At 43.8% G+C, this 13476-nt stretch overlaps 1 protein-coding gene across 1 annotated transcript in view; it reads right to left on the bottom strand.

Moving 5' to 3' along the window:
- erfl3 (Ets2 repressor factor like 3) overlaps window positions 1-12295 on the bottom strand; it is a 35545-nt gene extending 23250 nt beyond the window's left edge. Inside the window, exon 1 of the mRNA XM_033980807.2 lies at window positions 11593-12295. Within this exon, the coding sequence (XP_033836698.1) occupies window positions 11593-11614 (22 nt within the window). The 5' untranslated portion in view covers window positions 11615-12295. The remainder of the gene's footprint in view (window positions 1-11592) is intronic.
- Between the last annotated feature and the right edge of the window lie 1181 nt (window positions 12296-13476).

A 13476-nucleotide genomic window follows, 5' to 3' on the forward strand; every position in this document is an offset into this window, starting at 1 on the left:
TCAGTTAGACATCACAAGTAATGTGTGTATTTGACAAAGATCATTTCCATACCATTCAGAATAACACCAAGTTGTAGATGTGGAGATGTATATGTCTGAGAGTCTTGTGCCCTTTTTGTGTGAGTGCTTCCTGTGCATCAGTAAAGTCTGCGACCAGCACCAAAAATACACTGCATTCGAGAGTGTCCCATCAGCCGATTCCTTCCTGCACTCCTCATCTATTACTGCTCCAATCCCCATCATATCCCTGTCCAGGCCGCTCATGCGTCCAACCCTGCATGCCTTCCTGCCATTCTTCTGCTGGAGCTAATTTTAACTGGAGGAAAAAGCTCTGTCCGCTTAGGCTGGTCACTCTGTTTTTGAATAGAGGGATAAGAAAAAGTATGTGGCAAAAAGGTCAAGAGCGAACGAGCAGTATGAGATGGAATGGAGTGCACAACGTGGAATATCCATTCTTCCATCACAGAATCCAGTGTGCCCAATATTACAGTTTAAATATAGAGCTCAGTATGGAAGGTCAAAATACAAGAACTATGCCATGTTTTTTGGTAGCAGTGCAAAATGCTCATAGCAATAACAGGCAAAACAATGCAAAAAAGTAAACAAAAAAGTCATGGAGCAACCTGATAATCTGTTGGGTCACTCACTATTGGCACTTACATACATTCAATACTTTTGAATGTATGCTACGTTTAGTATTTGTAAGCTCCAATTGGTACTGATGACAGCGCTGGAAGTTGACCTTTATCTATAATTGCATTTAAACCATGTTTGTACAGCAGGTAAAACATGTTTCAATAAAATAGTAACATATCACTGGTAACAAATTACAGTCCTCAAACAGCAGAGGAAAATGGTCCATGTATCCAAACACAGATAAGCAGCAGTTTCTCAGTAGTTCAGTTCAGGCATGCTACAGAGGCAGGCAGCAGAGAGTGACAGTGGGGCTGTGAGGAGGACACAGGGCCTGGCTTGTTTATGTGTGTTTATGCAGTCGTAAACAGGGTCCACAGCCACATGCCATGTCACCGCCTGTCACCACTTTCCCCTCATTTTACCAGCACTCACTTGCAACTCACCGGCTCCTGTTTTGTGGTACATATTGTTAGAGCACTCCTGAGCCCTCTGCCTCTTGGCTGCCTCCCTCCTCCACTGACCCCAGCCCACTTGGTCAGCTTGTTAAGCACGTCTCTGAAAGCTGATTAGGCAGTGTTGATCGCCCTTACATAATGCTCACCTCGCGTGGACGTCACTGCCAGCCAATCACAGCACTGTGGCGTGAAACTAACAAAGTTACATGACACAACATGTGTTAATGACACTTGCCCTGAGTAGAGCCCAAAAAACAGTAATTTGAACTGAAGTAAGGCTGCCTGGTGTTAAGGATACGAGCAATAAATATGGTTCACAACTAATAAATCTATCAAGAACTAAATTTAACTTAGCTTGTCAGTAAAATGCCAGAAAAATCAAGATAGTGACACAGTAAATTATATATAAACAATATGTTAAAATGGTGAAAAGATTAAGTTTTATGCATCTACATATTTGTATTTATAATCAATACTGTTACGGGTGGTTATGGTTGCACTGTGCCACTGAGTATGCTTTTAAAAGCACAAAGCAGCCAGGGGGATTGTGCTCCTAAGGCTTTGTAGCACTATGCTCTAGCAGGGCATCAGACCTCCATGCTGTGCATGTGATGGCTGTAAACAAAGCCCATGGCTGCTGTCCCATTAATTGGTGCAGTTATTGAGTTAACAAGGCTGTGCACACAAACAGGTTAGAGAGGTCAGCCAGCGCAGCTCGTCTTCTCTCCTGGTTTGCCCTTTGCCTCGTGGGAAAGATTAGGCTCCTCAGCTGGAGCAAATAAAGCAGTGTGTTATGCAAGCACCGGGAGGAGAGATGGGGAAAAAAGAGCGATAGAAAAGCTGATGGTGATGTAACTTGAGAGAAAAGGCAGAAATGGAGAGTGCTGTGACCTTACATCAGGCTGCTGTGCGCACCTTTACTGTACAACATGGTGCCAGCCGGCCATTGACAAACAACCCATCCCCACAGGTTCAGGCTTCACACACACAGCTGGTGAGCACAGGGAGAGGCCAGGCGTTTAGTCTGACACATCCTTGGCTCACACATGGTCAAAAACACACACTATTGATACAGGTCAGTGTCACTGTAACAATCAAACTATCCTCAATTGGACTCTTATTTAAGACCAGATTTAGAACCAACCCTGGCCTCTTGCAAAGATAAATGATTCTTCAGTCGGTTGTTGCTCACTGAGTAAAGCTGTCGTCATGGATATAGACAGTTTAAAAAACACTGGATGTCACACGTGTCACAACGTCTGAGCAAAGGTTAGTTTACACCTTGAACAGCTAGGTGACCTGCCTCAAGATTTATGGGATTTTGTTGGGGATTGGAAGCTTGCAGTATTTGAAATCATGTGAAACATGATTTATAATAAACTGGTGAGTCACCCTAAAGGACAAATGACAGGTGTAATTAAAAAAGGTATAAATAAGGAAAAACGGGAAATGCGGAAAAGGACAAAGAAGAGGAAAGAACGTAATTCAAGGAAACTAAATGACTGGCAAGTGACTGGCAAAGAGCAAGCAGTGAACTTTCTCCCCTCTGCTGCAGCACTGCGAGGATGATATTATGTAAGAGGCGGGCGAACACACACGCCAATTACCTCCGCTTCGTGGAACTCATAACATGAGGCGCTACCTTTGTTTGTGTGCTGTGTGCGCACTGGGACATAAAACGAACATACCCCTCCCACACAAAGGGACACTTCTACACAAACTGGACAGACACGGAGCATTGATACTATTGTCCCAGCGCTGATTCACATGGGCCGGGATGAGCTGTCCACGGTGTATGGTAGCGCGGGGGTTCCCCATCCAGTGACAGCTGCAAAGGCTTTAAGTTACCTCCACAAAGGCAGGGCGGATGACACACCTACGGACACCTTCCCACAATAAGACCTGCATCAATGCACAAGTGTAGTTACACCATTACAAGGTAATATACTTGTTTAAGCAAGCATTAGTCACTCCAACCTCAGGAGCATGAACGACAATGGCAATGCGTTCTTTGTCAGGTATGAAAAAATGTACCTCACAATTTCCTCTGCCTAAATAGGGCACCAGCAGCGGGCTCTAATTTTGAAGATTCTTTGCATTAGAGGAGAGGTTTATTTACAGTAATCAGGTCAGGCAGAGAAAAAGTGCTGACTTCATTTAGGCAGTTTGGGGCAATAGGGCAAAGTGAGACAGTTTAAATCAAGTTAAGCTGTAACGTGAGCCTCTGCTTTCCCTAATTCTGTCAGCAAAAGGAAAATCAAGCGGTGCGTGTGCCGGGCCAAAAAGAGTGAAAAGAAACACTGTTAGGTCTAATGAAATAAAAATCTTTTATTTGAATAAGGACTAGCTAACACATTTGACCTCACAGTGTTTATAGTGGAGGCATCTGCCCATTACCCAAATCAGTGCTTGTTCAGTAAAAACAAATTGTATATTTTTCTTTTTGAATATGAAAATACTAAATTAAAAGCAAGGTTGTCAACTGGCATAACATTGGGTGACCTAAATAATTGCACGTAATTTATATTTCTTGAGTTCATAGGTGTGTTTATAGGTGCCATTTTGAGTATAATTCAAAAGAATAGTTTGTTTTTCCACTGTTAATTTCTAATTTCAATCACTCTGAAAACCATAGACAGCTTACTTAGACTTGAAAGATAGTAGACAGGTATACACCAATGTTGACTCAACAAATAATACAATCAATCGGGGATGGTTGACTTTCTCACATTAATATGTAACCTCAGGCAGTGCCACAGTGCAGGACCCGGCTAATACTTGGGCCAGACGAGCACAAAAGCCTTTCAAAATGACGCCTACACACACAGGAGGATAGAAGGGAGGGGGGGGGAGAAGGTACAAAAGTGCGAGCGGGACTAAGAAGAGCAATGTGAAGAAAATATATGCCAAAGGACTTCTAATTCATTTAACTGCCTGTCTATCCTACGTTGGAACACATAATGCTTGATTGGCATTTTCCAGGAAGATAGAGGTGCAGCTGTAGAGGCTAGTTTCCAAGGTTACACATACACAAAGTATTGCTGTGTACCAGATATGCTGCAAGCTGACAATGTACGTACAGGACAGGATGTATTTGAAATCTGTATGGTGGCAATTCATCACTGCGCAATGTATAAATAACATGACAGAATTGTTGTGATCTTTTTTCTAAATCATTCCTGATGTGTTTGCTCTGTGAGTGGTCAAGGGACCCAGCTCACAGCTCTTCTCATTAACAGTATAATCCCCTAAAACAACAGTGGCTGTACAGTTAGTCTGCATATAGTGTGCCCACCCGCATGCACTGCCCGGTTATGTAATTTCACTGGGCTACATCTGATGCTAAAAACAGACATGGATAAAACTATTGTGACCCAGGCTACTGCTGCTGAATACAGGCACTAGTGCACATGCTCCAAGGGGGCTGGGCAAGCTGCTTAGCTCTGATGTCACCTACTAAACAGACAGATATGACCATACTTCTGTTATTAATTTAATACAGCTAAAAAAGGAGCTATTTGCTGTAAACTATTTTCAGGGGTCCACTTATTCCTAATTTTCTCAACACATTCCTAGCATTCTAATTATTCACCTTGATAACTTTATAAGCACGTTTCACAACTGTCAGAGGCCAGAGCAGAGTTTTTACAGCTCAAATCTAGTATCTGCAAAGAGGCAGCACCATCAGCTGTAGACTGATCTGTGAAAGATTTGTTTTTGTTTTTCTAGAAAAGAAAACTTAAGGACTACATTAAAATAAATGTCATCTTGGGACACATTGGAGTCTGTTGATAAGGAGCCACTTTGAGCATCTTTCTAGCCCTGAGTTTGGAAAAGGATATGCTCTATGATGTGCAGCGCTGATGGCCAGCTTTAGCATTAAATTTTAATCAAGCTGCTTTCCTATAAATACCTTTCCAATGATCCAATGCATTATTCAGTTTCTCTAAGGCTGCACACACACACAAACACACACACACACACACACACACACTGGACAGGCACCGGACATACACACGCACACAAAACCAGGAAAAAGCCTGCGACGAGGAAGGAATCTGGACAAAAAATAGACGCACATGTTTTAACTGATGTTAGAGCAATCCGTTTCACTCGGTCAGCCAAAGACACACATGTTCAGAACACTTGAGCCAGCTTGAAGTGTCACTAGACTAGACTTTCCGTTAACTTACAGCAGCAGTATGCAAAAGCTATGGACGATATACAACTATTGGAACAAGTATGATGAGCCCCCTGCATGTGGTCATCGAGTCTTGCTGGCTGGTAAATCAGGCGGTCTGGTGAAAGACACAGGCCAAGTGTTGGGTGACATGAAGCAGGAAAGAGGAGGAGGAGGCTAATGGAAGAAGAGCTGCCACTAGGGTATTAGGCCATGGATTGGTGACACACAAATGATAGTGAGAGGGTGGAGAGCATGGTGGGCTGGCAGGGTCAATCGATGCTCAAAAAGGTTTCACTCCCCTATTGGGACTTCTAACACAGAGATATAAGGACATGACAAAGATTATGGGCTCATGTATGGCTCTCACTGGTTTAAATGTACACTATTAGTACACCATTATCTTTGTAGTAGGTCAGCAAACAATGATTGCACATAACACTTTCAGCCACGTATTTAAAGCCTTGGCTCAAAGTTCAAATGACGTACAAAAGGGGAGCAGGCCCAGACAGCATCGCAGCCAGACACTCCAAGTAATGCGTTGAGATAGCAAGAGGAAAAGCAAAAACTCTGAACGTGATCTTGCATTCCTGACATGGGGTGGAGCAGGAGGTAGAGAGCACCACACAGGATGGGGGGGAAGGTAGGAGGAGGTGACAAGAGAGAAAGTTTCAATTGGCGCCAGACGGCTTTCCAAACTCCTGACAGACAACCGACGATGCGAAAAAACACTTGCAAAACATCAACGCTATGCAAGTGGCACAGAAGTCCTTTTGGTCACTTCCCATCGTCCAAAATTAGATGATATATTTGCCCTCCACCCCCACTCCCTGGGTCCGGCACAGCAGCAGATTCCCAGATAAAAATAGCCAGAGGAACTATTCAAACACTGCTGTCTTTCTGTGGGGAGTGTCTGCCGACTGCTCCGGTCTTAAAGAGGTTAGAGAGGGGTTAGGAGCACCGTTGCACTGGGACACCACAGCCTGTTAAAAAACAAGATGTTACTGGAAAGACAGAGCATCAAGGTAATTTGCAACTTAATAGTGCGTTTGAGGAACTGTCTTGCTGGTACCCAACAATGCCTGCTGTTCTTATAAATAAATCAAACTTTACACAAACAAAATATGATAGCCTGCTCTACAGTATGCATCAAGAACACATTTTATAGCCCCTTCATTTATTTTAGATCAAACACAGTTGGGCTGCCATTGACCAACAAATGTTCACTATGTGATCCCTTACAGTAAAGATCGGATCAGCATTGGCAGAATTTATAGGGTTAATCTAAGTGGATTAGGAGTATATATTACAACACAAGACTACCGTTGGCCAAAACACTCACAGTTGGAAGTATCGGCATCACTGAGGAATTGCAAGACACTGAGGCATAGAGTAGAGTATAAGGGCCTGTGTGGTTACAGCTGGTACTATACATGCAAAAGACAAGATGAGAGCTTTTGTATATGTTATTAATGCACACTCTTATTTTTCAACCCCACAGTCTTTCACAGTGTTGAGGTCAAATTTTGGAGCTCTCCATATGCACCACTCAGCACCCACTTGGCTAACAGATCTGAACAGGAGGCTTGGTGACTGGACTAAGTGCTGCTCCGTCTCCACATTGCACACAGTGATAATACTCTTAAGTGACACTCTGACCTGCGACCCATAGGACCGGTTACTGACTAGTAATGCAAAATAAGTGTCTTCTCTGTGGGACTTGAGTCAGAGTTGCTGCTCACGTGTGTGTGCTCAGAGTGAGGTGTGGAGACGCGGGCATTCATGTCAGCCGCCTCAGATCAGTTTCAGGGGCACCGCCAGCACCGAAAGGCTGTTATGCACACTGCACATGCTAGCGGCAAACATGTACAACCACATAAAAGTTATCAACTTTGAATCACAGCAGTACATTGTTTGGTGATTAACAGCATAGTAATCTGAGCATTTTCAAATTTGTCGCATTTCTAATATGAAAAACAGTCTAACTATTGATTTTCATAAGCAAGCCAAATCCATTATACTACCTAAATTAATTTTGGTATTTATCCGAGGCTGCTTTGTGTTGTAAGCGTATTACAGAACATGCAAAAGCTGCTTGCTGTTTTAATTTGAATGAGTTTGACTAAAATGCTCAATGCATGAAAACATGGGGAGAATAGACATGCCTTTGCAAGTCACAAAGTTTGCTCAGAAAAGCTTTGCGAAGATAGGAACTGTTGTGTTTCCCCCTTGTGTGTAATGCAGCACAGCCGGCAGCTATTAACCTTCTAAGCAGGAATGTGGGAGGTCCAAGAATTCCAATAAAAAGCAGCAGTGTGTGTGAGACAGTGCACATTGAATTTTTTTTTTTCTGAAACCACTGTAGCAGCTCTATATTTAAAGGGTTATCCCATCAAACGAACATAGGCCTATGCCATTAGCCTCACTGACCGATAACCGATACAGTCAATATCAGGCAGTGGTGTGACAGAACAACCAATGGCGTGGTAGTAAAAGTAGGCTCAACAGACGCTCACACTGCCCCTGGGCACATTTAGTTCTGCTGTTGTGTTATCAGCGTAAAAAGTGAAATTTAAATGGAGGCTTTTAGTTTTGAGCACCACATTACAGGCCAGTGCAGAGAGACCGATAATCCATTGTTGAGTCGATGGGTAGTTTTCTGTGGTGGGGCAAATGCAATGTCAGATTCTGCTGCAACCCGAGGCTGCCCGGAGCCGCACTGGACATGGTCTTTTGCAGCCTCTGGTCAAGGACAGCCGGACTAATGGCAGGGAGGTCTATTAGTGTCGACTGGCTGAGCACATTGTTCACTTTGGGCACATTCCTGGCTAAACACAGGCATTTCCACAAATGACGGTCCATCCATGAGAAGTCATTTGTCACTGGAGACAAGCATTTCACGATTCACAACTATCATTACAAATCACCATGTCAAAAAAGACTGACATTGCTGCATAGTAGTTTTTTTTCCAATAAAAGCATAAGGGAAGATTATGTATTAATGAAGAACATGGTGCTTGAATGAGCTAAACTTCGCCACGAGAGCTGAGGTCACTGCAGCGGCCCACAACAACATTGCTGTGCTGTGTTAGAAACCAATCTGTATTCTTAAAGCTGATATCAGACCATAAGTATGTAATGGCTCTGATAAAATCACACTAGAACACTGTAAGAGATTTATGTAAGTATGGGGGGGTGAACTTGTTTAACTCCATTTGTGATAGACAGTGCTTTATGACAAGTGGCTATATTTGAAACTATGCCAGAAAAAGAATTATGATAGCAGCCACAGGCAATCATAGTAGAGGTAATTAACAACATGCAAGGCATACTTAACTTACCTTAATTGACAAATATTTTTATCTTCCTCAAAGTATGGGCCTTACCAGCCAGGCAGTAACACTTTCCTTGTGTTCATACTCACAATCAAAGGCCACGCTGAAAATACCTCACCTGATTGGCCCTCGTTTGCCAACAGTTTTCTTGTGGAACGTCATCTGGTGCAGGCTTTAAGCATGTTGGCTGAGCCTGATCACAGCAGGACACTGTCCCATAAACCCGGCTGTAAAACTGTATTGGGATAAAGCAGGCAGTGGTTGTGCTGTGGTCAGCACTGTGAGGGAGTTCTCACAGATAAGGCTAATCGCTCTGCTTATCGTCACAGTGCTGGTTGAGATTGAAAGGCATATGCTCACAGTGGCTCTCATAAGCGCACTTACATGAGAAATGTTCTATTTACTCACAGCTATTTTTTGTTGATGGCCTTGCCAAGGTAGGACAGTGTCGAGCTTAAATACTAGAACACATCCATGGTACGTCAATCAAACTAGTGAAGTAGTTAGGCGCAAGAATTATCATTAAACACCCCACAATGATTAATGAAAAGTGGACCCTTTCTTTTCACACAACAGAACACAGGCAGGAGTGAGGAGAAGTGTGGTCTCTTCACTTGTCAAAGCACCACCAAACTATGAGCTGCTCTGTACCATTACCAGTACAATGAGAGGTCCCTGGCCCCACAAGTCCATGCACAATCAGCCCTGCAGCTTGCTCCACTCCCACCATTGTCTCATGCTCCACAATGGCTACTCCAGAGCCAGGGGTCCCACCATGCAATTCCAGCGCACAAAGACGCACACCAGTCCTTATCCCACCAGAAAGAGGTGGATGACAGGGGTGGCAGGAGAAAAATTGTAACCTTTGGGAAGAGATGACGGGCACGCACAAAAGCTGGTCTACCAAGAGTGAGTGAGGTGGTGCTGGACAAGTCTTAGAGATGTGTCAAATGTGTGTGCTTAGTTGACAGAGGAGCTCTTTTACAATGGCCCAGGGGTAAATAGGGATATGATGAAGGAGACGCGCAGGGGATGCAAACACCAAGTATCAGCCACCTGTGGAGTGAATGCGCAGACAGGCTTGTACGCTTTCAAAGCATAATTACTCATTATGAACACTACCAAAAAGTTCAGACAATTAAATAAACAAAACATAATATGACTCTATATTATGTTTATGCTCATTAAAAATTTGTATTAAATACTATATTACAAAATCATATTGAAATACAAATAAATTAATCAATTCCCCTTTGCCACTACTGTTTATGAAACAAAATATGAGATCTTATGAGATCTCTTATGAGAGTCGTTCACAATGCTTGCAACAACAGTAGTGACAATAAATGAACCTATATTAATTTGAATAACATTAATGATTAAAATGACAATAAAAAAGGACTGTATTTGTCTGCTGATGTAGGTCTATGGGCTGGAGATCACCGTATGGGACATAATCCGACAGTAGTAGCTTCCCGGGAAGAGGATGATTACATTTTTATCCATACACATCAAAGCCTTTAGGTTACAACCTTTCACATCCTGCAAATGTGTTCAATCTGAATTAGTCACCCAGCACAGGTTAAGGGTTAAAACTAGTCTGATTGCCTAGGTCAGTGGTGTGGTAGATTACACAGTTCAATAAATCAACAATTTAACGTAGGAAGTTGTTGTTGGATAATAGCGCAAACCAAGAATGTTTACCAACTAGTCCATACTGGCCAGAGAATTACAGCTGAGGACCGAAGCTGTAAGCAGCCTTTGTGAATAAATTTGTTGTTGAAGTCGCAAACATTAGTTTAAGTGTGAAAAATGTACTTGTTTAGCGCGAGCAGACGTGTTCACACCAAGCAAAGAACAAATGTACAGCAGGAAAAGTTCATGTTTTCTGCTGAAAAGACAGCAAACAACCAGCCCACAACACAAACGGACCTACACCCCATACCTAAGCCACGATTCAGCCTTCTTAAACAGTCTGTCTGCTGCTTTGACACACTTGGAATAAAGAGCCTACTTGTGGTGGGTTGTGTGATGTCATGGCCCGCCACTACTGCTGAGAGGAGAGGGCCAGTGTGTGGAGGAATGTGGAGACTTGAGGGGCGAAGGCTGGGTGCAGTGGGATTCAAGGGGGGACAAGATGGGGGGAAGGGAGGGGAATGTCCCAAGAGGGAAAAAGATCCAACACAGTTTGTCAGTCGCACCACATGGGCCAATGCCAAATGCTTACCAGTAACTGCTCCAAGTGTCAAGCCATTATTCTTGGATGTGACACTCTGCAACTATGTGTTGTTTTTGCCAGATGAACCTCACACAGTTTTAAACCCCCCCCCCCCCCCCCCCCCGCGTTTGAAGACGTGAATTTAGGTAAGGGGTAGAAAAAGCTGTGTATTACTGCAATCATAAAGTGCAAACTGCATCGCTGGCACAAAGCAGATCCCACTTCCTCCTTTCTGAATAAATATCGCCTGGACTTCTATAGAAAGGAGCAAGAACAAACTTATGCAAGCATTTAAGGAATTAGACAAACACACGCACACAGTCCTCAGCTGACTACTGGAAACCCCCTCCTTTTCTTCTCTCACTACAGTATGCTGACAGGCCAAGGACCCACCAAATGTATGCACAGCTTCTAGGTTAATAATACAAGGGCCCTATATTAGGCTCGTGTCTGTACACTTAGTCCTGTGCCTTCTCCAGTTAGAAATGTGAAAGATGCTAAACTATGAAAAGGGGTTGTCGGGGTGATACAGAAAGGATGTCGCTATAACAATTGTACAGTAGTTAAAACCACTTCCTCCACAGCGCAAAACCTGCACCAGATTTGAGCATATCAGCATAATCACGCGCAACAAGAAACTCCAACAGGTATGGACACATTTGACATATTCAAAACATGCTAGCGGGACCAGTGCTAGCGTGACCGAGCCAGCAAACACGCTAAGTAAACAAAAAGACAATGGGGGATGAAAGTCATAAGAGTACTCACCAGAATCTCCAGGTGTTTTCATTGTTCCGTCTTGTAACTGTAACTCTGTGGATTAAGTTTGGTGTGACTTCCACAAATTCCACGAAGTTGCACGTGGAAAGAAAAGTCACTCTGCTCCCGTCCTCCCAAAGTTCCTCACGAGGAAACCCCGATAAAAACTCGGGAAAAAACTTTTCTCGCTACTGCTCCAGCGGGGCAGCCTGTGCTCTCGTGCCGTGGCGCGCGCTGTCGTCGCCCGCTCCTTCGGCGCTTCTTCTCTCCGACAAAAGCAGCCGCTCTACTGGCTCTCCCCCGAAGCCGAGCCGCTAACACTTCGCTGTTTGTTGTAGCCTTTCGTCCTGTAGATAGGTGCGATATAAAAACTGATCAAGTTGCGGCGGACAACAGTTTCAACTCGGAGCGTTGAGCTTCTCCAAAACAAGTTGTGTCGCTAAGTGTCTCTTAGCGGTTTACTCCATGCCATCTTCCTCGCTGTTTGACATCTTTCTCCGCCAAGCTTTCCTACTTCTTTGACAGAAATTAACGTTCCGGTTGTGGATCTCTTTCTTTTCAGACTTTTTCAGTCCCCTACTCACTCTCACGGCTCAGGCAGGCAGCTCTCTCTCTCCTCCCCCCGCGTCTCTCCGTCCTCTGGGTGTCGTGTTTCTGCGCAGGCCCGCCCACACTGACGGTGAGGGGAGGGGGTAACGTGGCCAGTCACGCCCACTCACCACGAGCCGGTTCTGGCTGGCGTCACTGCAGCACGCCGCGTTGCCCCGGTGACCGCCATAGCGCTCTCGTGGTGATGGTGATATCACATCCGGATCCAGCGAAAAGCGCTCCACGGCGCTCACTTGCGTCAATCACTGCAGGCTGTAATTTATCCGCTTTATCAGAGGCATTATGAAGAAGTGGGTAATTAATGTAACCGCGTCATTTATCATTAACTCTAAAAACAGGCATTTCAGTTTCTCTGTTGTCCCTGCATGTGGTAGACTACTGTGCTGCACAAACTTGGTCTTAAAAATTTACTTTTTCCATTCATTACCTGCGCACGGCTTTGGCTTCATCACAGCTATAACAAGTTTACCATGAATGTTCAAAATGCTTCTTCAGTCTTTTTTTCAACAATTTTGTCTAGGCAATGCATGATATGCAGAAAAGTAGACTGTATGGTTTTTGTAAAATTGTTTAAAATTAAACTTCTTCAGGTTGTCTATATAGGCCTATATGTGTGTGTAGAAATCATTAAATTCTGTATCAGACAGTTGGACTATTGTAAATTTTGTTCAAATGTTTTGAGGCAACCTCCTCCTTTACATGTTACTGTTATAATGACAATATGTTCTTAATCTACACTTCACATGACACGTCCCACACACACCCCTCTGTATCTCCTATTGGGCTGTCTGTGCACCTGGTGAAACAGGCTGTTCGTGTGTGCATTAGTGTGTTGTTGCATCAGCAATTCACACTCTGGCCCATCTTGTCAACAGGATAAGGCAGCAGTAGTAAAACAAAGTCAACAACGTACCCTGACAACCACAGTGGCCCAGCAGGGAGATTTACAAACAGGATTTCTCTTCTCTTTACGGACCAGGAAACCCACACTGGCCTCTCTGATAAGACATGATGGTCCCACTGAAAAAGGTGCCTGCTGCAGACTGACTGTTGGATCTTCATATTCAGGAAACTGTTGTCATGTCCGCTCTTCTTTAAAGCAGGAAAAGCACAAGAAAAACTTTGTTAGCAACTTGGCATTTTCTCACGATGGCTGACAATAGAATACCAGGTGAGCAAAAGGCCACTAAAAGCCATTGTTTTCTAGCAGGCCCTTTAATTAATGGACTGAAAAAAAAGCAGATAGTTTGTTAGTTTGTTTGTTAGTTCATGGTTTTAGCTTCC

Source organism: Periophthalmus magnuspinnatus, chromosome 16 (genome assembly GCF_009829125.3).
Source record: "Periophthalmus magnuspinnatus isolate fPerMag1 chromosome 16, fPerMag1.2.pri, whole genome shotgun sequence".
Classification (NCBI taxonomy): Eukaryota; Metazoa; Chordata; class Actinopteri; order Gobiiformes; family Gobiidae; genus Periophthalmus; species Periophthalmus magnuspinnatus.